Source organism: Drosophila gunungcola, unplaced genomic scaffold (assembly GCF_025200985.1).
Source record: "Drosophila gunungcola strain Sukarami unplaced genomic scaffold, Dgunungcola_SK_2 000144F, whole genome shotgun sequence".
Lineage (NCBI taxonomy): Eukaryota > Metazoa > Arthropoda > Insecta > Diptera > Drosophilidae > Drosophila > Drosophila gunungcola.
In genome coordinates, this window is record NW_026453305.1 from 63,024 (window position 1) to 89,235 (window position 26,212).

Consider the following 26,212-nt stretch of genomic DNA (forward strand, 5'->3'; position numbering starts at 1 on the left):
CGAACCGTAAAAATTTTACAATACTTACATTTAAATTAAGTAATATGAACCCTTAACTCTTTTACAATGAACTCAAAATGTAAATTTATTATACACATTTCTTTCCCAACTCAAATAGTTTATAAAAGATTGGCATACTCAATGCCTTGTCATACCCATGAAACAACTCAATTGGTTTAATTTTGTGCCAGCATTAATTTTTTATGATTTATTTGTTTATTTTTTATTTACTCGAACGTTTTATTACACGAATATCAGTTATAAATTGTGAATTAGCCTAAATCTTAAGAATGACCTAAAATAATATTTATATACACAGGATTAATTGTGTTTTATTGGTATCCAAAGATCCGGTCAACTAAAATTTCATTTACATATCTGAAACACCGCCATTGACATTACAACAGGTTGCAGATCACTGTTAATGTAATTGTGGGTTTGCTATTACTCGAATATTTTGAATACTACATTACATATTTACAATTTTTCTAACCGAATGTTACTATCCAAAGGTTGGAGGTTTTAAGTTCACATAAAATACACACTTAAGGGCTAATAAGGAAGGCACTTGACAGTTAAAATGAAAATATCAAGCCGAATCACGACTAGATCAACAAAGTAAAAATTTATAAAATAAAAAATTTCAAATTGAAAACTCTTTTTGGGAAAACGCTATGGATTGCCTTTTACAACTTGTTTTAAGTAGAAACTAATTACTCTTAACTCGACTTTTAAAGAAAACTAACATGGCATAGATACTGCATCAACCATTAAATACCGGGTGCTCATGAAAGAAATTTAAAAATGAATATTTCCCCATAAAACAATCGGAGTTTAAGTGGCGCTACCTGTCGAACTGCATAGCCAACAGTAGAAGCTACCCCCACCCCCGCCAACAGTTCTTTGGTTCTGTAGCTCTACATCAGCGATCACCACGACCCTTCCTTATTATCATAAGGTTATGTGTTTCCCTGGCAAAGCAGCGGCCGAGCAGAGGACTTAAGACGTCGATTTTGAAAATGTTTGTGTTTACCAATTGATTTGACCGAAACACACAGACAGCCCGTTTTGAAATAGACTTGCGCTGCGTAAGAACTACTTGAATCTGCATGTCAAATCTTAAAATCTCGAGCTTTTATAGTTTCTAAGATCTGGAAGTTTATACGTACGGACAGAAATACAGACATCAGACGGGCAGACAGACGGACATGGCTAGATCGACTTGGCTATTAATCTTGATCAAGATATTATTTATACTTTATTGGGTCGAAAACGAATCCTTCCACCTGTTACATGCTTTTCAACGAACACATTCCTCCCTTTTACTCAACGAAAACCGCTATTCTACAATGGCAAGACACTGGGTAGTTTGTTTAGAATTTAAACTTTAAAAAAAGTTCGTAACAGTTTGGACATGCGGTTGAGATTAAATTAAAACAAGAAAGGAAGTAAGGAAGTTCATATACCCCTGCAGCTATTGCAAATATTAAACATTCTTGAAAACATTAAAATTATGATTAACTTGCATATATGTTTAAAACATTGAAGCTATAATAATTTGCAGCTCAATTTTTGGTTAGTTCCTATCGTTTTTCGATTTAAAAAAATTAAAAGCGTAATTCCGAACTGTTAAATTATTAATAAGTCAAAAAGAATTTTTGAAAAAAAATACAAAAAAAAAGTTAAAATAAAAAAAATTATATTTTATATTCGTCCGATTTTGATGAAATTTAAACCGTAATTCTAAAATATTTTATATTATTTTAAATAAAGAACTAAAAATTAAATTAAAAAACAGCAGACTTATAATTTGGTTTCATTTGTTTTTCCGATTGGTCCTATGAGAGCTATATTCTATAGTCGTCCGATCCGGCTCGTTCCGTTTATGTACTACCTACAATAGAAAGACAACTTTTGGGAAAGTTTCATGCAGATAGCCTTAAAACTGAGAGACTGCGTAGAAACGGACGGACAGACGGACATGGCTAGATCGACTCGCCTAGTGATGCTGATCAAGAATATATATACTTTATAGGGTTGGAAATGTCTCCTTTATTGCGTTGCAAACTTCGGCTGAAATTATAATAGCCTCTGCAAGGGTATCAAAATTATAATGTGTGAACACTAACATTTTTATACCTAAGCAAGAACACAAGCATTAAGTTTTCTAATTATCCTTCTAAGAACAATGCATATTTTACTTCAAAGAAAGTACTACAAAAGTCAAAAGACGGCAATTTTAATTCTTACGAAGTATCGATAACGCATTAGTATTTTTATACTAAATTTACACTCTTATAAACATTAAATTATTTAAATAGACTTATTCCTTGTCGAATTTTTAACACTTTGAATGTGGACAACAGAAACAATAACTTATCCTTTTTTTTTCTAATAATGATGTCTATTGTGCGGAGAATGAAAATGGGTGTCTGTGAAATTGGGCTATAAAATAATGAGGATTGGGCAGATCGTAAACATGTTTTGGCCAAAGGTTGCTTCTAAGCTCACCATTTATGAAAACTCCCCTACTTTGCGGTAAGAAGCAATTTAATTGCGATCTAAGATTGTTTCTGACCACATATACAGAGTTTACTTTTATGTTTGTTACAACAACCTTCAGGTCAAGATATTTTCAACACCGCAAATATAAATTTAAATTTTTGTAGTGGCCTCGCTGGTGGAAAGCCATATAAACTATGTAGCAAATCTGAAAATTATCTAGAAAAAGGATTTATTCATTACATTTGCCGGTTACTAGTACATTTTTAGAACAGCTTCTATATTTCGATAACCAATTTCAAGGCAGTGCATCGGGTGGAAGCCTCTTACTCAATTTTTGGGTTAAGCTGAGAGCGAGAATAGCCACACTTCTTTTCAATCGAACTGCCAATAGCAGTTAGCCCATAGTTGTTCAGGAACGTAGAGCAGCTTGGATCTGCTTGCGTCGATGGCTAAGATGAAGAAATGTTCTCTACCGTGCTAACGCGATCTGCCGCTTCTGTCGGATTCTGGGTGCTGAAAATTGACGGAGCCACACCTATTCCCACACTTAAAGCAGTTGTGAGCATATGGGGATCGCGGCCCAGTGTGCTTTGTCACCCGTAGTAAATCTGTGAGCCAATGGCCACGCCGGTGGGAAGAGTGCGTGGGGCAGTACCGTCGTATGAAAGCTGTGACTGCAACAAGGGGGGCTTGACGCGTCGCAATGTCGATGCTCCCCCAACTGTCATAGGCACATGACTTTGTGGGATCACAGTCATTGCCAATGGGGAAGGTAACGGAACTGCTTGAGGAGGATGCTCTGGCGAGCCCCCGGGCAGCGAGGTTGGTGGGGTCGGCGTGTTATTCGGTCGATGAAGCACGCCTATGCTTTCGGCGTTAACGATATACCCGCCTCTGATTGTCGGCGCCGTTGTATAATGAGCCAATGAACTTATGGGTACCATGGTGCCTTCCGAGGGAGAACAATTTTGGAATCAATGATAAATTGGTCGGCGGGAATACTTACTTAGAGCACTGCTACTGGAGGTTTTAGTTCCAACCACAATAGCCGAGGTCAGAATGCCCGCCACCTGAGCCTGACTGGCTATACTTGTGGTCCCGAAGGTTCCCGGGGTAATGCCAAGAAGGTCGGGTGACTGTCGAGTCCCCAACAAGAGCGGATTTGCCATTATCCCGGCGTCGGGTACCGGGCTAGCCACTGATGTGAGCTGGTTGGGGGATAAGCTGGCGTATAGGCTGCTCGTCGGGGCGTACGTTAAATAGTTCTGCATGGGGGCAGGTAACAAGGTGGGAAGATAACCTAGATACCTTATTAAAAAATACGCACCTCATTCTTGGACACGAAGGGTACAGGCTGCGATGCTTTTAAGTCAATGTCAGCGTCTATTTCGGAAATCGTGTCGTTAAATCCGCTCGGAGTGATTGTGTCCTCAACTATGCCTCCTCTTGCTCTCACTTTAGTTGAGCTTGAGTGCGTGTTAGTATTCAGATCGCGCCGCTTTTGAAGCACTAGCCTAGTGGCGATAATAACTATGGAGAAGAGCACTCCGAGTGAGCCCAAGGCAAGCAGATACAAATAGAGACGCTCCTGGTCCTCTGTAAAAATACAAAAGTTAAAAAAAAAACTGGACTACATAACAACTAAAATGATTAATGTCAATAAAGAGCAACCAAAAAATAAGAGCCAAATTTTGTCATTAGTTCAAGTCGTGAACCCCTTAATCAAATTTAATTTAACAAACCCAAAATGTACAAAAACTGTGAACTAAAAGAGGTCAGGGCTCAAGAACATTTCCAATCGAATCAGAAAGCTTAAATTGTTTGTTTTTAATTAAGTTTTATCCGCAAGAAAAAGCTGAGAAATCTTTCGTTTGTTAAATATGACTTACCTTCCAGGCTCAAGTCAGCACTGTGTGTCATTACTGGATTCACAACACTGCTATCGACATATGTGACCAGAGAGTTGTTCGTCATGGTCTGATTGGTTGTTGGATTCTCGGATCCCGTCCCCAGCCAGCTGGTGCCGTTGCGGCGTCCTAACGTTGTTGAGTTGCTGTGCAACTTAGGAATCGCCTCGGACTCCTTATAAATCAATTCATCTTCGTAGAGGTCGATCATATCGCCCTCAAAGCCTTCAGATTCATCCGGCTCCTTTTCCGAATCCTTGTTTTCCTTAAGAACTTGCTTTGGCACTAGACAGGCCCAATAATAAGATTATAGCCCAATCCCATAGATAACATCCAAGCGGAACAGTTGGGATTTTTGACAGACGTCAAACTGGTATTCCCACAGAGCCATCATCGTCCATCCAAGAACAGCCATAAACACTCATAGTAGCGCAAGTAGAATTTTTTAAGGGGGTCTTACTTTATCAAACTGATTGAATGCTATGAAACAGAGTCCGACATGAGTATACTAAAAGAGTGTACTAGACTCCCCTTTCAGCAAAACAGCTTGAGTAAATCAGCTCCCAAAAATGTTACATTCAAAATGTTCTGCTTTTAATCAGGGACCAAAAATAATCGTTATTGGAATAACAAAATGTTTAATACATTAAAATTGTTTTTCCCCCATGTTTTAAAACTAAAATAAAAAATTGAATTCCACATTTTTAATATAAAAATTGTTATTTAAGATTTATATTTATTTTAGTTATTTGACAAATCATAGGTAATCATTATTTGAGAATTTTATTTTGACAAATCTCAAATAATTATTACTCGGGATTTTTATGTATAAAAATCTCAGATAATACTCTATTTGGTCTTGTCACCTTAATTTGATCGATCGAAAATTTTGCCGAGGCCACTAAAATTAGGCATATAGACCACTAAATTTTTTATTCATAAAAGTTATAATCGTCACATTTACATTTATGGATTGGAATCATAAGCTCTTGGAGTCATGCGCTCGAGTAGCATATAAAGTTTAACGAAAATTTGCCCGTATTGTTTGCCTCACCAGAAATATTTGCCATGAGCTGTTTAAACTGTTTTTTATACCCTTGCAGAGGGTATTATAACTTCAGTCAGAAGTTTGCAACGCAGTGAAGGAGACGTTTCCGACCCTATAAAGTATATATATTCTTGATCAGCATCACTAGTAGAGTCGATCGAGCCATGTCCGTCTGTCCGTCCGTCTGTCCGTCCGTCTGTCCGTCCGTTTATATGCAAACTAGTCTCTCAGTTTTAAAGCTATCTGCATGAAACTTTCCCAAAAGTTGTCTTTCTATTGCAGGTAGTATATAAGTCGGAACGAGCCGGATCGGACGACTATAGCATATAGCTCCCATAGGAACAATCGGAAAAATAAATTAAAAAAAATTATAACTTTGCTGTTTTTTAATTTTTTGTTTAGTTCTTCGACATATAGTAATGGTAAAATATTTTTGATTTACGGTTTAAATTTCATCAAAATCGGACGACTATAGCATATAGCTCCCATAGGAACAATCGGAAAAATAAATGAAAAAAATTATAACTTTTCTGTTTTTTAATTTTTTGTTTAGTTCTTCGACATATAGCAATGTTTAATTATTTCAGAATTATGTTTTAAATTTTTATCAAAATCGGACGTCTATATCATATAGCTCCCATAGAAATAATCAAAATATATAAAATAACTATCTAATAATATTGCTGCAAATCATCATAGTTTCAATGTATTTCAGCATATACTCAAGTAAATCATAATTTAAATGTTTTCAAAAGTATTTAATTCATGCAATAGCTGCAAGGGTATATGAACTTCGGCTTGCCGAAAGTTTGCTTTCTTTCTTGTTTTTGAGTAATATAAGCTTGATTAAATTGTTTGTTTTCTTGCTGTGAGCTACTCGATCTGAACTGTTTTTTTTATCGAGTTAATAGAATCATAGCTCATGACATGAGCTGTTAGTCGATGATTCCATAATTCCAAGACCTACGATTCCAATATCTCAACTCGTGCAGGTCCCTACTAAGAAATAATAAACTTTTATATTAGAGTTAACATCTATTCTATACAAATTGCAGCATAAGCCCACTTTTCTTTCGACCACACCTCTGGCTCACATAAATTAAGATGGTCGACATACAAAAACTAAAATGCGGGGATCGTTAATCCACCTCTTTGACTAACTGAAATATTTTTGGAACTGCAAAAACTTTCGGACAATCCCGCTAAAGAATGGTGCTCTGTGGGATCAGGCCTCCACCTCACTGTTCCGCCACAAATTTCATCTTCCCACTTACCGCATGTATAAACAACCTTCAGGTACATACGAGAATTGGGTTGACAAGGCGAACCAAAAGTTTTGGGGTCTGCAGCCAGGTTGCATCTTCGTCGCCCATGGCAAATTTTCATCACGGTCTCCGTGGCGAACGAGGCCAGGCATGCTGTAGAAGGCAAGATGCAAGAATCAGTATATATAAACTCACAGAGAAAAGATAGATAAAAAGAAAACGAATTGCATGTTGTGGTGAATAAACGTGTGTTGGCCAAAACACTTTTTAACGTCGTTAAAAAAACTTAATTTATTTAAAATAAATTTAAGAAGTGTGACTCGAAATAAACTTTTTAGCTCTACGAATATTTATAATGAACTAATTGAGATTCAAAATGGTTAAAATCAATCAACATGTCCCACAATTGTGTGTGACTGTAAACTGTCTACAATAAATATTAACTTAAATAATTAATTAATTAATTATGCTAAATAATTCCTTCTGAGTCAAGTCGCTTAAGTATAAAGTCAACAAATATACTAAGTTTGATTAAACATTTTTTTTAGAAAAAAAAAATTTAAGTACATCAATAATTTTTTCAAACATTTTGTTTTGATAATAAGAAACGACTTAAACCGTAATTTGGTTTCAAATTGTTGTTTGTTATACATATATATAAGGTCAAGTAAATAGTAATCCATTATTTGTACATGAAATGGTTATGGTTAGAATTAACCGATTTATTTAAAATAAGAAAATTTTTTTCTACAATCGATTGCCAATTTGATGGCTATTTCATAAGACCCCTCTCATAAAATCCTTCGTCCTTATTTGCAAAAAACTGAGCCAGTCGGTTTTCACAATCCTGTCTTGTAACTAATTTTACACTATCCAAATCGTTCCACATTGATAGGAAAAGGTGGTAGTCACTTGGAGCGGTGTCCGGTCTATAAGGTGGATGCAAAATATCCTCCCATTCAAGTTATCGGAGCTTCTGGCGAGTCGCTATTGACGATGGAAAACAATTCCTTTCCTATTGGCCAAAATGGTGTGCTTCTGGTCGATTGCTTCCTTCAGACGGTCTAATAGTTGACAGTTCAAAACCGAATTAAGTGTTTGGCCATAGGGGAGCAGCTCATAGTAAATATTTCCTTGCCAATCCCACCAAATACACAGCAAAACCTTTCTTGCCGTCAATCCTGGCTTATCCACCGCCTGGGCAGGCTCATCCTTCTTCGACCACGACTGTTTTCGCCCCACGTTGTCGTAAGTGAGCCACTTTTCATAACCAGTCACCATCTGCTTCAAAAACGGGTCGGTTTTTTTGCGATTCAGCAGCGATTCCCTGATCGAAATTCGGTCTAAAAGTTATTATTTTGATAGCTCATTTGGCACCCATACATCGTGCTTTTTTGTGTATCCAGCCTTTGTTAAATGGTTCCAAACTGTTTTTGAAGCAATGTTATGCTCCTGGGCAATTGATTTACTGCTTGAATGACGGTCAGACTCAACGATTTCCATTATTTTGTCGGCATTTTTGACGATTGGTCTTCCTCAGCGTGCCTTATCTTTAACATCAAAATTCCCAGAACGAAATAGACGAAACCAGAATTGTGCATGGCTGGCAGTTACAGTATTAGGGCCATACATTTACATTTAAATTTAAATATTAAGCTGTCTGTCTTGCGTTTTTGCCTTTGTCGAGGAATTTTTTAGCGAATTTTTTCCTTGCCGGTCTCAATATTTATCGAGCTCTGTCTCTCTTGTCGATCACAAAACTTTTCTAAAAGATTTTTTAGTACGAAAGCTCAACTTTCTAACGGTACCTAATTAAATCGGACTTTTACAACGCGAGATACAGATAACTAAAGTCATCTATTGTTTATATATAGATTACTTTTTACTTGACCTTATATATAAATTAAATTTGAAAACGAGTGTTACCTCTCCCGTCGGTATTATCTTATTGTTTTACGTTAAAATAAAAGCATTTTAATAACGAAACCCTTTTATAAAAAAACACATGACTCGACTGAGAATTTAGCCCGGAATCTTACGCGCTCTAGATTTAAGCCTTAACTTCGACTAGTTATTTAAAAATATATTTCAGAAGCTCGTGTTAAAATTTGAGACTAATCAGTCTAGCCGTTTTCGAAAAAACGCGTTTAAAGTTTGTCTTAAACTTTGAAGCACTCTAAAATGCCTTTTAAAATTTGTGTGTAAGAAAATAAAAAAAAATATATATTTTTTTAATTCACCATAAATGAAACGAGCTATTAATTTTTCCAACAAATAAGATAATTGGCACATTGTGCGAATCGGAACCAAACTTACTTTCTTCGCGAACCCCTTGCGGCTGGGGGCATTGAATGCTCTCGTACTCGGTTCTTCCAAAGCTGGCACTATATACGGCTATCCGGGAGTAAGGATTGCACTCTAGTTGGGCAACATCACTATGGCAAGCAACCTTACTGCGAAACTCATCTAAAATATAAATTAATTCGCATTAAATTTTTTAATGTAATTAAAAAAAATGGGTTCAACTGTTTCAGGTAGTTAATATCAGGGGAGAAGCCTAGTCGAAAGAGCAGTTACACGTTCCCTAGACTCCTGTGTTTACATCTTTAATTTTGCCTTGTTTTTTATACACATTTTTTTGTAGGTGTCTTAATTTTCTTCTGTCTTCTGTTGAAATTTTAATAAATGCCATATACGTTAAAAAGGTTTTACAGATTTGAGAACGGAGCAGACTTTGGTAAGTCGAAGTTTTTATCTTAATGTTTCCATCTGTGTCGGCAAATGTTCAGAACATTGGTTTTTACAAATATTTTATTGTTGTTATTATGTATTCTAGTTTTGTTTGCTCCTAGTCATTTTATAAGAAAATCTTCCACAATTAAAAATATGTTACCCTTGTTTTTGTTAAACAAACACAAAAAGGTAACTATGCAACCAGTTCTTATTTCTGGTGCTTCTACTGATGTAACATTTGATATTTTGAAAATTCCAGCCGCGTCTGCTTGCGAATTTGACCGTTTGAGGACAAACTGTTAAAATTACAAAACTGTATTTATGGGTATACGGCTTACTCGCTGCTGTTTTCGATATTTATGTGCCTTCATTTCCCCTCACAGAAAGTTTCTCACAAGCCTCATTCGTTCTCTCGTAGACTCTCCTATCTGAAAAACTGCAAGTCCAGATTTTTAAAGATGTCAGGATTGCAAGTAGACCATCGGAGTTACCTAACTGCGCGCTCCAAATACTTAATTTACAATTCCCAATTCTACAAGAATTACCTAGGTAGTGGCAGAAACTAGTTCCACGATAACCCCAAACAGTTTAATGCGTTTCTCAATTCAAAACGAAAATCTTAGCAATGTCCATTTAGACTTAATCTTGACACCGTTTCGGCTTTTAATGAGTTCAAATATTGTAAACATATTTGCCAAACTTTTCTAGTCTACGTATTCATCTGTTAACTACGACAATAACTTCGCCCTGTCCTTATTAACTTTCGCACTCTAACTGTATATTTATGACCATAATCAGCGCAGATATCGTTTTTCAATCAATCAAGTCTTCCTTCTCTTCTGGTCCTAATCTTGTACCAAGCTATGTTCTAAAATATTGTGCTAGAACGTTGTTTAAGCCTCTGCCTAAACTATTTCAGTTATCTTTGCTGCATTCATACGTCCCGCACGTTTGGTATGAATTTTTTATAACTCCCCTTTATAATTAGGGTAGTAAATCAAACATTCAAAACTACCGTGGGACTGCCGAACTTTGTGCTGCTCCCAAATTCTTTGAACAGTAAATTACTTCTCAGCTACAGCACCAATGCAGATCAACAATGTCCTTCACACAGCAGGGCTTTATGAAACGTAGATCAACGTCTACCAGCATGCTAGAGTTTTCTGCAGTAATCAGGACTGCTTTCAAAAAAGCAATCAAACTGATGTCATTTTCACAGATTTCAGTAAGGCTTTCGATTCGGCGAACCATTAATTACTTTTAAAAAACTTGATCTTTTGGGATTCCCGATCACGCTGAACCAAACCAAGAGAGTAGCATTTAAAAATTTGATCTCAATACTCGTTCATGTGACTTCTGGTGTTCCTCAAGGAAGTCATCTGGGACACCTTCTGTTTGGGATTATTATTAATGACTTGCCTGAAGGTATTTTCTCTTCCCATGTTTTGATGTACGCCAATGACGTTAAAAACTCTGTTTGCCATTAACAAATTCTGATTCCCACAACCTCCTGGAAACGGACTTAAATCTGCAACTAACGTGCATCCAGAATTTTCTGTTCTTAGCTTCATGTAGCTTCGTGTCTTTTTGTCGGAAGAGGCTTTCCTCCCAAAATATTCTTTTGGGACTAGCGATCTTGAACACATTATTTTCGTCGAGTTTTATTTGACCACATCTTAAACTCTACCGATTACATTGGTATAAGAGGGGTTTTCGCATTTGTCAAGCGATGGTCTAAGGAACTTGAGGATCCCTACACCACAAAACACCTTTACATTTCTCTAGTTCGACCATTTCTTGAATACTGTTCGTGGACATGGTCACCTCAATACTCTAAATATCAGTACCTTTTTGAATCGGTACAAAAACAGTTTGTTTTGTTTGCTTTACGTGGGTTAAACTGGGAACCACACCATCACCTGCCATTTCACGTCGATAGATTCCGTCTATTAAGCCTGCCCTCGCTAAAGGATCATTTGATCTGCTACGGAGTGATGTTCCTTCACAAATTAATCAATGGACACATTAATTCAAGCTACCTACTCAGCCAAACACGATTTTCTATTCCTGTAAGATCATCCTGTCACTTTTGTACTATTGCTCTTGAAATATGCGTTCCGTTTTGCGTTTTATGTTGACCATATAATGAACTGTATTTTTTGTTGTTTTGTGAATGTTCGGTTAACTTAAATGTTACAAATATTTTAACGCACCTATCCTTGCCCACGCCCACTTGATGTGAGACGGAGCACATCTATAAAACCTTGCAGAGGGTATTATAATTTCAGTCAAAAGCTTGCAACGCAGTGAAGGAGACATTTCCGACCCTATGAAGTATATATATTCTGATCACCATCACTAGGAGAGTCGATCTAGCCATGTCCGTCTATCCGTCTGTCAGTCTGTTCGTCGTGTTTAAAGCTATCTGCATAAAACTTTCCCAAAAGTTGTCTTTTTATTGCAGAACATAAATCGGAACGAGCCGGATCGGACGACTACAGCATATAGCTCCCATAGGAACCATCGGAAAAATAAATGACAAAAAAATTAGAAGTTAGTTCTTCGATATATAGTAATGGTTAAATATTTTAGAATTACGTTTTAAATTTCATCAAAATACGTTTTAAATTTCATCAAAATTGGACGATAATACTTCCATGGAAATAATAAAAATATTAAAACTTTAAATGTAACTTTTCTATTTTGTAATTTTTTTTTAAATTAGTTTTGATTTATTATTAATTTGACAGTTCAGAATTACGCTTTTACTTTCAAATAATTAAGCTGCAAATCATCATAGCTTAAATGTTTTTAAACATATACGCAAGTAAATCATAATTTTAAAGTTTTCAAGAATGTTTTATTTTTGCAATTGCACCAAGGGTATATGAACTTCGGCTTGCGGAAGTTTGGTTCCCTTCTTGTTGATAATAAATTGGAATTCAACTATTAACTGGCACAACATTTTTTTAAAACGCCAGGCAGTCTTATATCCCTTTGGCGAACCTCCTACCGACGTGCCCCAGTTTTAACAGACTGGATTTTGGAACGCACCACAATGCGAGCCCACTTGCCAAGACCTACCTGCTTTATTGACTACATTAACTCCTAGCAAGCTAACATTTCCTGACTATTTATTTGTCTCGCAAAAAAACTGAGTTTAAGTTACCGTTGATGCTGATGGCTGGTAGTTGTTTTTAAAGTTTAAATTTTGGTTGTCTCTTACATGGGCGGCATTTATAGGCGACTTCAACAATTTTCCTTCGCTTGGGACACGGGTCGCTGCTTATTGCATTGGAACTGGCCGTGCTGCTGTGATAGCTGCTCGTTCCAGACGAGTCGCCCACACCGCTGGCTCCCTGTCCGTAGAATTGTGGGGATCCGTGGAACTTGCAGTGCTTCTTCTTCTGGCAGGCCTCTACCACTGTTTGCAGTAAGGAGTACTGGGAATAAAGAGAAGAAAAAGAAGATTTGGTTAAACTTCAGCCTTTACATTAAACTTTCTTTCCGTCTGACTTATAAAAAAGTTCTTAAAAACCAACGCGATCGTCCAAAGATCTGAGGACAGGATAAATAACTTATAGAATTTAATTTAGATAAACCAGACGGTAATGGAAATGTATCGTTCACTGAAAAAATGTTACGCTAAACGAAAATTCGAGTGTCAGCCCTTGTTCCTTTTTTAGTTTTGGTCCTCAAAAATATAATTTTTAGTTTTACATAAATTTTTTAATATAAAAACTTTTTATCTTAAAGAAAAAAACCTTCGTACAAGTTTGTTTTCGGTAATCAAAGTCATTTTAAAGCCATACTTTGTATCGTTAATAAAATTAAAACCGTAATTATACCCTTGCAGAGGGTATTATAATTTCAGTCAGAAGTTTGCATCGCAGTGAAGGAGACATCTCCGACCCTATAAAGTATATATATTCTTGATCAGCATCACTAGGAGAGTCGATCTACCCTTGTCCGTCTGTCCGTACGTCTGTCCGTCCGTTTCTACGCAAACTAGTCCCTCAGTTTTAAAGCTATCTGCATGAAACTTCCCCAAAAGTGTCTTTCTATTGCAGGTAGTATATAAGTCGGAACGAGCCGGATCGGACGACTTATAGCAAATAGCTCCCATAGGAACAATCGGAAAAATAAATTTAAAAAAATTAGAACTTTGCTGTTTTTTAATTTTTTGATAAGTTCTTCAACATTTAGAAATGGTTAAATATTTCAGAGTTACGGTTTAAATTTTATTAAAATCGGACGACTATAGCATATAGCTCCCATAGGAACAATCCGAAAAATAAATTGAAAAAATTATAACTCGGCTGTTTTTTAATTCTTTTTTTTAGTTCTTCGACAAATCAAAATCGGACTTCTATATCATATAACTCCCTTAGGAACAATAAAAATAATAAAAAAAATTTTCTTTTTAATTTAACCTTTTTATTTTGTAATTTTTTTTAGGAATTCCTCTTGATTAATTAATAATTTGACTGTTCAAAATTACGCTTTTAATTTTATTAAAATCGGAAAACGTTATCATGTAGCTGTCATAGGAACTATTAAATAATCGAGCTGCAAATCATCACAGCTTCAAGAAAATCATAATTTTAATGTTTTCAAGAATATTTAATATTTGCAATAGCTGCAAGGGTATATGAACTACGGCTTGCCGAAGTTTACTTCCTTTCTTGTTTTGAAGTAATATACTCAGCCCTGTTCCAGTTTTCACTTCCAAAAGATTCAAACGGATTCGAATTTCTCAGACCTGACACAGTTTTAATTTCAGAAAAATCCTCCCGGTAACTCTGTTAACTTGCGAAAAAATCTCACGGAAACTTTTCGCAAGACATTTGACTTTCCGCCAGCACAGAAAATAATTATTTTGAAATACTTTGCAATAAGTTACCGTATAAATTATATTTTTACGTTATTCTTTGATGTTTTATGAACAAAACTTAATAATAAAATTTGTTGATAATAACATGTTTGACCGTGGAAAAAGTATTTTGCGGTTGCACCTTAGAATCAGTTTGATTCTAGACATCGGCATTTTAACAATTTCGCCGATCCGGTTTTAGTTTCCGAACAAATTTAAGGGAAGGCTGCAAGGGTTGTCATGGTACGAAAAAAGCAAGTAGTTTCTTGGGACTTTTTTCTACCACGCTTTTATGTGTTCGTTTAAATTTGGTAAGAAAGGTATATAATCAGAGTTAAATTTAAAAGTGTTTTGTTCTTAATACCCCTTAATTTATTGTAGTATTTGTGCGAAAAGTGTTTCGTTGGGACCTTTTTCATCCCCTTGGCAACTCTGGTTCTCAACACTACTTGTATTTGTGGCCGCCAATGGCAGTTTTTTCGATTTTATGCGTTAAACTAGTATACCATTAATGCTATTAGCTGATTGAAGGGAAATCCGAAAATGTTATCAAATTCATTCCCGAGTGGAAACCGGAATAGCCCTATTTCCATATATGTATCTAAGTGTAATCAAGTCAATTGAATAAGAGCTATGATTTTTTCATTTATTTTTGCGATTGTCTATCACTATGGACGACAGTACATGTGGTGACGATACGCACCAAGAGCGTGTCCATAGGAGTCTTCTATTATATAGCCGAAGAATTGAAAATCTGCTGTGATGGTCCGATCGTGACGAGTAATACACTAATCGAAAGGTATCGCTAAATGAACAAGAGTTGCAAGCCAAAACATTAGGAAAATTTAAATTTTATTCAAAATACGCGTAGAATGACACCAAATTGCTTGGATCTGATACTTTTTTTTAGGTATATTTAAAAAATACAAAAGTTTTTTACATCGCTTCTCAATTTCAATAAATTTTAAGGACTTGTTTTAGAATTCTGGAATACATTTTTTTGTGTTGGGAAGATGAAAAACTATCCTATTTAGCGGAATCCGCTAAAAAAGCTATATTTTGCACGGCTTTAATTTCTAACCAAATAAAGCTACAGACATTAAAAGGGTATTGTCAAATGCTAATCACAAAGACATTGCATAATTGATATAAATAAGGTAGTTTACAAATTATTAAATTTATATTTTTTTTTTTTTGCAGATTTTTAAAAATTGTTAGAGTCGATTTTTGTGTAATTTCGTTTATAGCCCTTGAGATTCATTAATTTTTCTGCCTGAATGTTTTTACTGTTACTGATCAACGGAAACGGATATTTTTCTCAGTTTGGAGAAGTTAACGCTGCTTAGGCAAGGGTTTCCTCCTAAAGTATCAACTCCCAACTTGGTGAGGAAAATGCTTTGAAAAAATGGTTTCAGGTTAAATGAAGAAATATTTTCATTAAATAACTTAATTAAATTTGAAACTAATCTTGATTTAAACAAATTTACTTGAAATCAAATACTTTGCAAGAGAATAAGCAAATATCTTAAAAGCAACGAAGATATTCAAATTGTAATGTTCTATAAATGTCTTTGTCGTTAGTTTTTATATCCTTTCAAATGGTATTTTAATTTCAGTCAGAAGGACACATTCCCGACCCTAACAGCATCATTAGGAGAGTCGATATAACCATGTCCGATTGTTTGTCCACTCGTTTCTACACAAACTAGCCCTCAGTCTTAAAACTATTAGTATAAGTTGAATTAGCTGCAAGGGTATATGAACTTCGGCTTGCCGAAGTTTGCTTCCTTTCTTGTTTTCAATTGATTTGAATATACTTCGACACAAAGTAATGGTTTATTGTTAAACCAAAAAGCTGCTTGTAAAACACAAAAGATAAAAATAAAAATATTGTTACTTTAAACAATTTGTAATTTTTGGAATAGTTGCAAGGGTGTATAAACTTGGACTTGCCGAAGAGTGCTTCCTTTCTTGTTAGTTAAGCTTTAAAGTATTGCCAAAACAAAATTAGTACTAAAGTATAGTTAAAATTTTTTTTTTGTAAAAACCATGGTTCAAATATATTTCAATCAAAAACTTCTAATATCAAACAAAAACACTTTTTAACGAGGTAAAAAATTCGGGGCGATATCAAATTTTTGACGAAAATTTAATAAGCATTCGACTAAATAAACACAATTTTTAAATGTTCCCATTCGTCACGCTGAAATAAAAATGCAATGCAAGTGTAGGCAAAATACCTGGATGAATCGATCGCAGATTTCGCAATAGATTGCATCAGAAGATGTAATAATTTCGATTACATCGAATGGAAATGGACAATGGAAAAAATCTATTTTAATTATGATTCCCAAGCCAGGAAAAGGTTAAACTATTCCTTCGTCATACAGACCAATTAGCCTCCTGTCATGCCTATCCCAACTCTTAGAAAAACTAATTCTTCAACGAATTATGCCACATTTTACAGAACGCAGCAACATCCCGGATCATCAATTTTGATTTAGAAAAAAGCATTGTACTATTGAACAAGTCATTAGCCTTCGTGCACAGAGGATTAAGCTCCTACTTCCGCAAACGTTCACAAGAGGGTTGAATCGTATCTGATAAGCCGAGTTTTCATGGTAAGGCACAAAAGTTGCCTAGCCAATGAGGTTAACATCGCGGCAGGCGTACCACAAGTAAGCGTCATCGGACCCAGTCTTTACCATTTATATACGGCAGGTATACCCACGAGCTAGGAACTGATGACAACTACGTCCACCGATGACAGAGCTATCTTAAGTCGCTCAAAATGTCCACTCAAGGCATCATCATTACTAGCTTTCCATCTACCCCAATTGGAAAAATGGTAAAAATGCAAACATATACCTCAACCCTAAACAAAAAAATTGTACACAATTATCACTCAATAACGTATTGACACCATCTACCAATGAAGTCAAATACCTCGGATTACACCTTGATAGACGTCTTACTTGGAGGAAGCACATATAAGTTAAGCGCAAACAACTAAAACCTATGTCTGGACCACTGCATTGGCTAATACACTACCGCTCTCCAATTCGGTTAGAGTACAAACCGCCGACTCAAAACCGCCTAAGAATAAACGACTTATTAGCCCGGTAGCCACACATCAACCAAATGGCCCTGTTAATGGGCATCAAGTAAATTTATAGATTTAAGTATTTATAAATTGTTGCTAGTCCCCTAAATGAGTAGATCCAGCAAATAAATAGTATAGTAAAGCAAAAAAAAAAGTAGCAAGCGACCAACCTTCATCTTCCAATAAAGTACAATTGTCTGTACCTACAATGCCCACTTTGGGCCACTTTGGTTAATCTCACGCTTGAACCCGGGTGCTACTACAAATGATGTTAAATCCCACTTGAGTAACAGTTTAATTGCTCATACATCTGATTTTTTTGTCACCAAGTTCAACTTCAAGCAAGTGATATCTCGGTCTTTAAGGTTTCACTTTCTATAACACTTTCTTAAAAAAAGTCCTAGATCCTTACATTTGGCCTGACCAGGACTAAAACAATGATTAATGCTTTTAAAATTGATAAGCACTCAGCTATGATAGTCATTACATAAAACTCAAAAAGGTTCATGCAAATTACTTAAATCATCTTTATATAAGACCAAGCACTCTCCGTTCATTATTTACCATGGAAGTAAGTAGGTCCAAAAGGACGCTAAGGTCATAAATATGTCGAATTCTAGAATCCACCTAACGTATACGTGACATACAGTGGATTGACCCGATAAAATGTCATTACTTTGCAATTAGCGCTTTTTAAGTCCAATAAATTTATAGAACACCAGATCCATTTGTAATTCTGAACAGAGGGAAATATCGCTATGTTGCAGGCATAACTTAACGTCAACTGCGTACATGAGGACAATCCACTTTGCCAAGACTAGAAGGAGTTCGGTAATAAATAACGTTAAAGGAAGTGGCCAAGGTGGCTCCCATGTGGGAAGCCTGAAGTAACTTGGATTATTTTAGAGACCAAGCACTTAAAAAGGACTCGTTGTGTCTTACCACTCATATAACTAAAAATTCATGTTAGAAGATCATTTGAAAACCCTAATAAGTCTAATTTCCGTACAAGAAGAGAGTGATATACAGAATCAAGCGCATTAATTAAATCAGTCTTAATAAAAACGATGCATATCTTTACATATCATGCTCGTGGTGGTACCACGTTCTGACATTTCTATTAATATGCTACATTTATCGGCTTTCCCATCTATTCAGTAGTATTCTAGGGATAATAATCACCTAGTTGTGTAAAGGTATCCAATTATTTCATCTCGACAAGCGCGCACGACTTTTTTCAGGGTATTGTTGACATAGGTCAAGTGCAAGCTCCTCGATGTGGTTTTGTCTTCTGAATTTTAAACTTTTTTAGTGTCAAGAATGAACCATCTTTAAACCCCTAAAGATTGTTTTTAAAATCAGAAGTTACTTTATGCCTCCATTAGAGTATGGGTTTAGATTGAACTGTTTATATAAAAAAGCTAAATTATAACAATTAAATCTATGCCACTCGGAATCAGATTTGTCGTTTATTGATCTGTATCAAGAACATTTTCTCTTAATATATAACTTTTATAGCTTGCTCTACTCGTCTCTTGACCTGTTTGTTCCTAATGTGCCATCCTTTGCAACTTCTCGGAAACCCCCCTGGCTTACTTGCCGGCTTTCCTACCTAAAAAAAAACAAGAATACGCGTTCTAAGTTGCCAAGTCGGATTTTATTCAATATAATTCATAATTTTAAAAGATTTATTTATCACGTTGTACGAATTCATTTAAATCTAAACCACCGTCTTAATACTTTTTTTTGCTAGTAATGACGCTGATATCGCCAATTAATTTTCGGAGTTTTTTCAAACTACCTATTCTTCTAACCCTCTTATTAGTTTACCCGCTTATCCTTACTCTCTGCCGCACTCAGAAAATATTTTTATGCCAATCCTTATTGAGAAATAATAATATTTGAAATCCCTAAGTTGATAAAACCATCATATTCAGCTGGTCCTGATCAAATTCCCAGTTGCGTTCTAAAAAACCGCGCAAAATCTCTGTCAAAACCACAGACAAAAACTTTAATTAATATGGAAGGAATACTTTATTTGCTAATTTATCATGCATTCAAAATTACCGTGGAAAAGCCAAGCTCTGCGCCATACCGAAGTTGTTCGAGCTGATACTAACTTGTCAGTTACATCTTATTATTATTATTCCCCATCTCAGCATGGTTTTATGAAGCGTCGGGCTACAAGAACAAAACTTCTTGAATTTACGTCTATTATAAGAAAGTGATTCAAACAAAAATATCAAGTTGATGTTATCTTTACGGATTTTATTAAAGCTTTTGACTCACTTAACCACCTTCTGCAATTTAAAAAGGTATCTCTATTCGGTTTCCCTACTCGCGTAGACAAGTGGATTGAAACTTACTTGTCCAATCGCACAAAAAAAGTTTTTTTTAACATTTGTCTCGCCAAAAATGTCTTCGTCACCTCCGAAGTTCCACAAGGTAGTCCTGAGTCCACTTCTCTTTGTCTTATTCATAAACGATTTACCTGCATTACTTGGTTCTACCTTTGTGATGTATGCAATTCGCAATTTCTTTTGCAAAATGACCTAAATATACTACAATCCTTGTGATCTAGAAATCTTAAATTAAACCAATATAAATGCAATGTAATGTGCTTTTACCGCTCTGAACCAATGGCATCTAATTATTTGCTTGGCCCAAACCAGCTAATACGTATTTCTCAAACATCAGACTTAGGCGATTTATTTAACCATAATCGAATCTTGGTCTAAAGAGTTTAAAGACCTTTACCCCACTTGGCTTCTTTATATTTCGCTTGTTTGACCCTTACTCGAATATTGTTATTGTATGTGGGGGTATTAGGGAGGTCTAAACTGGAATCCACATTTTAACCTGTCATCCTTCATCAACAGGCTCCGTCTTCTGGACTTGCCAATAAAGTTTTTGAAATAAATAGGAAGGTTCACGGGTGCACACAGCTTTTTGAAAATAAATAAGGGCTTTAAAGTCGATCAAGAATGTTGTTAATCAGATGAGATGTGTGGTCGGTACGACAGAGATAAAATACGTAGCGAACGATAATATTGCAAGCAAAAGTTATTTTTTGCGTGTCGCAATGGCCAAAAATTTCAAAGCAATAAAAATGAGTAGGAACTACAATTTTTTGGCCACTATTATTCGGGTCTAAGTCGGTAAGAATGATTGAGAAGTCGAAAACTGTCTCAAATGCCCGTACGTTTGCCCAGCTGCCTTAGAAATATGTTAACTCCATGACAGAGTGTTCTTCATATTTGATTGGATTATTGTCAATAACTAACGTCTGAAGTTGAGAAGTATTGAAAGGTTTTGTTGATATAACTACTCACTTGCTATTTTTTGGTTCAGAAATAGTTAGTTTTCATTAACACATTTATTTATTTTAAGGAGTACATTTTACACTCACTGATGCGTATAAATGGACATCACTATACGACAGAACATTTGGTAAGTCATTACCATAAATAGAGAACAACAAAGGACCTAGCACAGAACCTTGGGGCACACCTCTAGTAAGTGAAATAAAAGGAGAATAACACAACCCAGACAAGACGGATTGTTGTCTATCTGTAAGATCAGACTTCAAAAGCCTAACTGCAGAGTCAGAGAATTTAAAATGATTTTTTAGCTTAGTGCATAAAATGCTGTGATTGACGGTATCGAGTAAATTCAAAAACTTGGTCTAGTTATTATCGATTCTAGCACGTATATCTTCAACAACATCGATAATGGCACTAGTACATCTCCTCTGTTTTCTTAAGCCAGATTTCTAATGACTCAGCAGGGAATTTTTGTCAAGAAAAGGTCAAATCTGTACGCCCAGCTAGTTTTCAAAAATTTTTGACAGAAAAAGAAGAAGGGATATTGTGGTAATTTTGACAAACTTCCATACAGAAGGAAGAGTGGAAGTTGTAATTGGAGGAGTAGTGGTTTAGTGGAAAGATACTGAAATTTAGATCTATAAAAGTCGTAAAAACCGTACCTATTTTCTAACTTGTGTGAATTTTGATTCGAAAAATTCGGTTTTATAGAATTGTGCTGGCCGTGAATAGTTTTCTTTTTAATCAACAGTAAATATTGTAGTTTTAGTTGGTCATGTTTGGAGAAGACTGAAAAAGAAACCTTGTCATATAATATAATCTTACTATCGTCATATACAAAAAAGGTGAAGAAGAGTTTCACAGGTATGGTTAAAATGATTTGGGGTATGCAGATTAACTGCAGACAAGCCGATGGATTCGAAGCTATCTAGCATATTTACTTCTCTTACAATACAACTATTCAGATCACCTGTAATAATAACCGATAAATAATTGACCGATTTATAAGTTAAAACGTTTATTATGGGAGCATAGTCAAAAGTACAATTCGGCCTGTAGATGCATCCAATCAGTGCTTTTTCAGAAGGGAATTAATAAAATGTTGTAAAAATAAATATTCCATATCGCTATCTGCTGGGTGTTTACATTTAACAGTACAATTGTATTTTTTTATTTACGTAAATAGTGATATACAACATAATTATCACAAGCAATTGACAAGTCGCTAAAATCAGGCAAGAACCAGGTTACCGAGACGCAAATGAATCTACATTAGACGGATCAAACAAAATTCTAATTAAACTTGCAGTTATGGAACTACCTAAACCATTTTGGATGAACATATTGAGAACATACTTGGAATCGTGTTTCAGGAAAATGAGAACGTAAAGAGACATAAGATAGTTGCAAACTTTTGACAATTGACAAAAAATAAAAAAAAAGATTTAAAAGATACAAGTAAGATAAAAATAAATATACAATTTAATATAAAAATAAATACAATGTTGCAAGTTAATTGCGAAAGCTCTGATGGCTAAAAGCCCCTGCCGTCTCATGCGATCCAGACGAAGCGCCAGTAAATGTAGTCGAGATGTGAAGAAAGGCTTGGTTTTCGACGCCCAGATCGTGAGAGTGCGCCGAGAGCTCAACACTTAAGCTTCTAAAGCTTCATTGCCTCTTTAAACATCAAGTAGTTCTCTCTTAACAGTTGCTCATTAATGTAAAGAGCGGCTTGCGAAACCCATTAGCTGCAGGCTAAGTTGTTGCTGGCATTACGCCGGTAAGCCCCAATGCAGCGTAAAAGCGTGATTTTTTTGTGAACATTTTTAATTTTATGATGACTACCGGATCTGAAGATGATATTTGTGTTTTTCTGGTCGGAAGATGCCAGTAAATTTCGGAGTCGGAGTGAGCTTCACTGAGAAGCATAGTTTGTTGTAAAGAATAATTAAATTCTCACCCTCCAAAAAAGGGAAAACCGTGCATACGTAATTCGCAGCCCTGAGTTGCCAAGTGCTGAGCAGTTATTTTAGCATCTATCTCCCCCACTCTCTTCCAGTGTGTTGAGTACGCAGATCTCCCGCTCCTTCCGGTTCGTAAGACGGCCACCTCAGCCTCCACGCTTGCGACTCGTTCACCCACGGTTTTTACGTCTGCTGCAATTAAAACGACTCAGGAGGCCACTAGAAATACGCTGTTCCACCTCTTGGTCGAGCTCAATGATTTTCAGTGTTTGCTTAAGTCATCGCGGGATGAGCATCTCTAGAAGCTGAGGTAACGGCGCCACCAACATTGTTGTTTTTTGCAGCTTCGCGGACGCTTGTTTGAATGACTTGCACTTGACATGATGAGTGGCAAGTGGATATGTGAGGGTGAGTACGGTGTTGAGAAACGGCGGCAGACGCAGGTTCGATACACACACACAAAAGCGAGTGCCGGGATAATTGCACATACATATACAAAAACGCAAGACGGTCTCCAAATTAATAGTTTACGAATTTTAAATCATATAAAGATCAAAGAAATCAACGACAATGTTTATTTTTAATTTTCACGGTGATGATAAGATACCAATTTAGCTTTTAACCAAAAATATCGACCTAAAATACCAGGTTTAAACTTAACCTTCTTTTGAACTATTATAAACGCGTCTGTTCTGTTTCGCTGTTAGGCACTTTCCTTCATCAGTACGATAAAACTCAATTGAGGCGTTGACTGACTCTGAAATTGCTGATATATTTCACAAGGTCTTCCAAATGACCAATAAATTCTTGTCTAATTTCAATTTACTCCTTCAATTTTAATAGGTCAATTTGTATATTTTCCCCGGCAAAAGAAAAAGGTTTCTTCTAAGGGATTTTGAGACCACAACACAAACATACTCTCCAGGATCGGACGGGCTTCCTGGGTGCGTGCTTAAGCGAAGGTCAACTACCACGAACCTACTTGAATTGACATCTATTGTAGTTAAAGGATTTAATAGTAAAATGCCGACGGATGTTATATATAGTTCTATTTAAATAAGCTCGTTATTTCGAATTATCTATTAACTTGGAAGAACTCTGAGAATTATTTTAAAAATGATGTTTCCAACATGATTAACGTAACATCTGAGGCGTAACAACATTTGGGCTCATTGCTATTTACTAAGATCATCAAAGATCTTTCTTCTGTCATAACACATTCTCGATAACTAGTCTGAGCTGATGACGTAAAACGTTGTTTATCCTATAATAATTTGCAATCGGGTTTCGGTTTACAGTCTGATATTGATTGTTTCCAGAGATGGTGTCAACCTAAGCTCTTAAATCTGAATTTCCTTAATTGGGGTAAGCCTCCAATTATAAGCTATTCTCTTATTCTGGACCGTATATACTCGGTCAACGATTTAGGAGTTCCACTTGACCCAAAATTAAAATTCTGCTGTCAAATAAATTCTACTGTTAACAACACAGTGAGTGTTCTTGTGTTTATTAAGCGATGGTCGAAAGAATTTGAGGATCCTTATACAACTAAACTATTATTTACTTCCCTTGTCCCAATATCAAGTACACAGGGATCGTATTGAGTCGTTACAAAAAAAATTCTTCTTTTCGCCCTTCGATGCTTGAACTGGGATCAAAACGTAAGGTTGCCTTCTTACTCGAGTAGATTACTTGTGCTTAATTTACCTACTCTTGTAAATCATAGAATCATTCTTGGAACTATTTTTATGCACAATCTTGTCAAAGGTGATATTGAGTCCATAGAATTGGTATGCCGCTTAACTTTTTATGTGCTTTTAGTCCAACCCGCAACTACCATTCTCTTAACTTGCCAATAATAATTATAATTATCTATATAATCAAATTAACCTTTATACCAGTCTTAAAAACTACAATTTTTACACTGTGTGGCGGGACCTAAAGAGTACTATTTTTTTAAAAATTTAATATCTTATCTTCTCCCTTAGCGTCCTACAAGGGAGCCATTTTGATCCGATCTAAATACCTTTTTAAAACTGGTACCAGGATACTTTATTAAATGATAACTGCTCAAAGTGCAATATGCTTCCAGTTTCTCGTGTGAATACAAAACATGCGACTTTTACAATCATGGCGTGCTTTGGCAAGGCCGTATTATTTGAAGAAAATTCCTTTCAGAAACGTACTTTATTTCTTTCTTAAAAATAGCAAAGCTGTCCTTGAATTTATAAATCTTAATTCTTGGTAATATATTTATAGCCAGAAACCACATTTGTCCCGGGATAATTTACTAAATTTAAACGGCTCTGAGTGTAAGGTGATGACTTTTTTTCGTGCCTATCTAAAATAAGCGGCTTTTACTCTAAATGACTGCTCTTTGATGGAATTGCTCTTGTAAACGATCTTGGCGTCCTTCTGGACTCAAAACTTATGTTTTCCGATTATATTTCGTCCATGGTTAATAAAACTAGGGGTGTGCTTGGTTTTATTAAAAAATGATCAAAGGAATTTAAGGATCCCTAGGACACCTAAGACTTTATATATATCGGTAGTTCGTCTAATTCTGGAAAACTGTTCTCCCGTCTGGAGTCCGCAATATGAAATACATATTGACCGCATTGAATCAGTACAAAAAAGTTTATACTTTTTGCTGGGATGCAAATCTTATATTACCTTCTTAGTATAGTAGACTAATAGTAATTAATTAACACTCTCTAGCCAACGGTAAAACGATGAAAAAGAGAGAAGTGAGAGTTTAGGGGGCGCGATCTGCCAAACTGCACCGCCGAAACTAGAAGCTAAGAGCGTGCAGCACCCCCACCCCCCGCTAACAGTTCTGTAAATCTCTCGCTCTCATCTGCTACCACCAGCAGAGCAGATGAGGCGCGGCAGAGCCACGGCAGAGGACTTCATAACCTTCATAACTAAAATAATAGCTCGATTTACACAATTGGAGTGTCTACCGATAGGTATGACCGAAACACACACACAAAAACTAACACCTACATTCTACCAAATCTCAAATTCTTTCACGATTTGTAGGCGTTAGAGTGGGCGTGGCTCCGTGATGAAAAAACTTGCGTTTCCAAGATCTCGACGTTCATACATACATTCAGACGGACAGGCGGACTTGGCTAGAACGACTCGGATATTGATCTTGATTAAGAATATATATATATACATTATATGATCGGAAACGCTTTCTTGTACCTGTTACATACTTTTCAATGAGTGCAATATACCTTTTTACTCTACGAGTAACGGGTATAAAAAGCAAGAAACAATATTTCTTAATACAAAAAATAATGTTTGACGCGGTAATAAATTTGAAACAAGAACAACATTACAGAAAACAATTTACCATAGAAGTGCTACATATTATAAGCACACAAACATAAGACTTATTAACAAACCGGACGTTGAAAGTTGCGCTCATAATTACAGACATCTTCTAAAAGCAAATTAGTTTTAATCTCTACGTCATACTGTGC

General features: G+C 35.8%; 1 protein-coding gene across 3 annotated transcripts in view; it reads right to left on the reverse strand.

The window, feature by feature from the left end:
• Positions 1–1,837: 1,837 nt before the first annotated feature.
• Positions 1,838–26,212, reverse strand: part of LOC128265647 (uncharacterized) — an 81,786-nt gene continuing 57,411 nt past the window's right edge. For 2 of the 3 annotated variants that reach the window (XM_053001822.1, XM_053001823.1), the window contains 7 exons: positions 12,685–12,901; positions 9,042–9,191; positions 6,735–6,878; positions 4,395–4,697; positions 3,833–4,101; positions 3,512–3,770; positions 1,838–3,454 (listed from right to left, as the gene is read on the reverse strand). In XM_053001822.1, coding sequence (XP_052857782.1) covers positions 3,099–3,454; positions 3,512–3,770; positions 3,833–4,101; positions 4,395–4,697; positions 6,735–6,878; positions 9,042–9,191; positions 12,685–12,901 — 1,698 coding nt within the window. In that variant the 3' untranslated portion in view covers positions 1,838–3,098. Of the gene's footprint in view, positions 3,455–3,511; positions 3,771–3,832; positions 4,102–4,394; positions 4,698–6,734; positions 6,879–9,041; positions 9,192–12,684; positions 12,902–26,212 lie in introns of those variants that run through there. The other variant, XM_053001824.1, reaches the window with a different exon arrangement.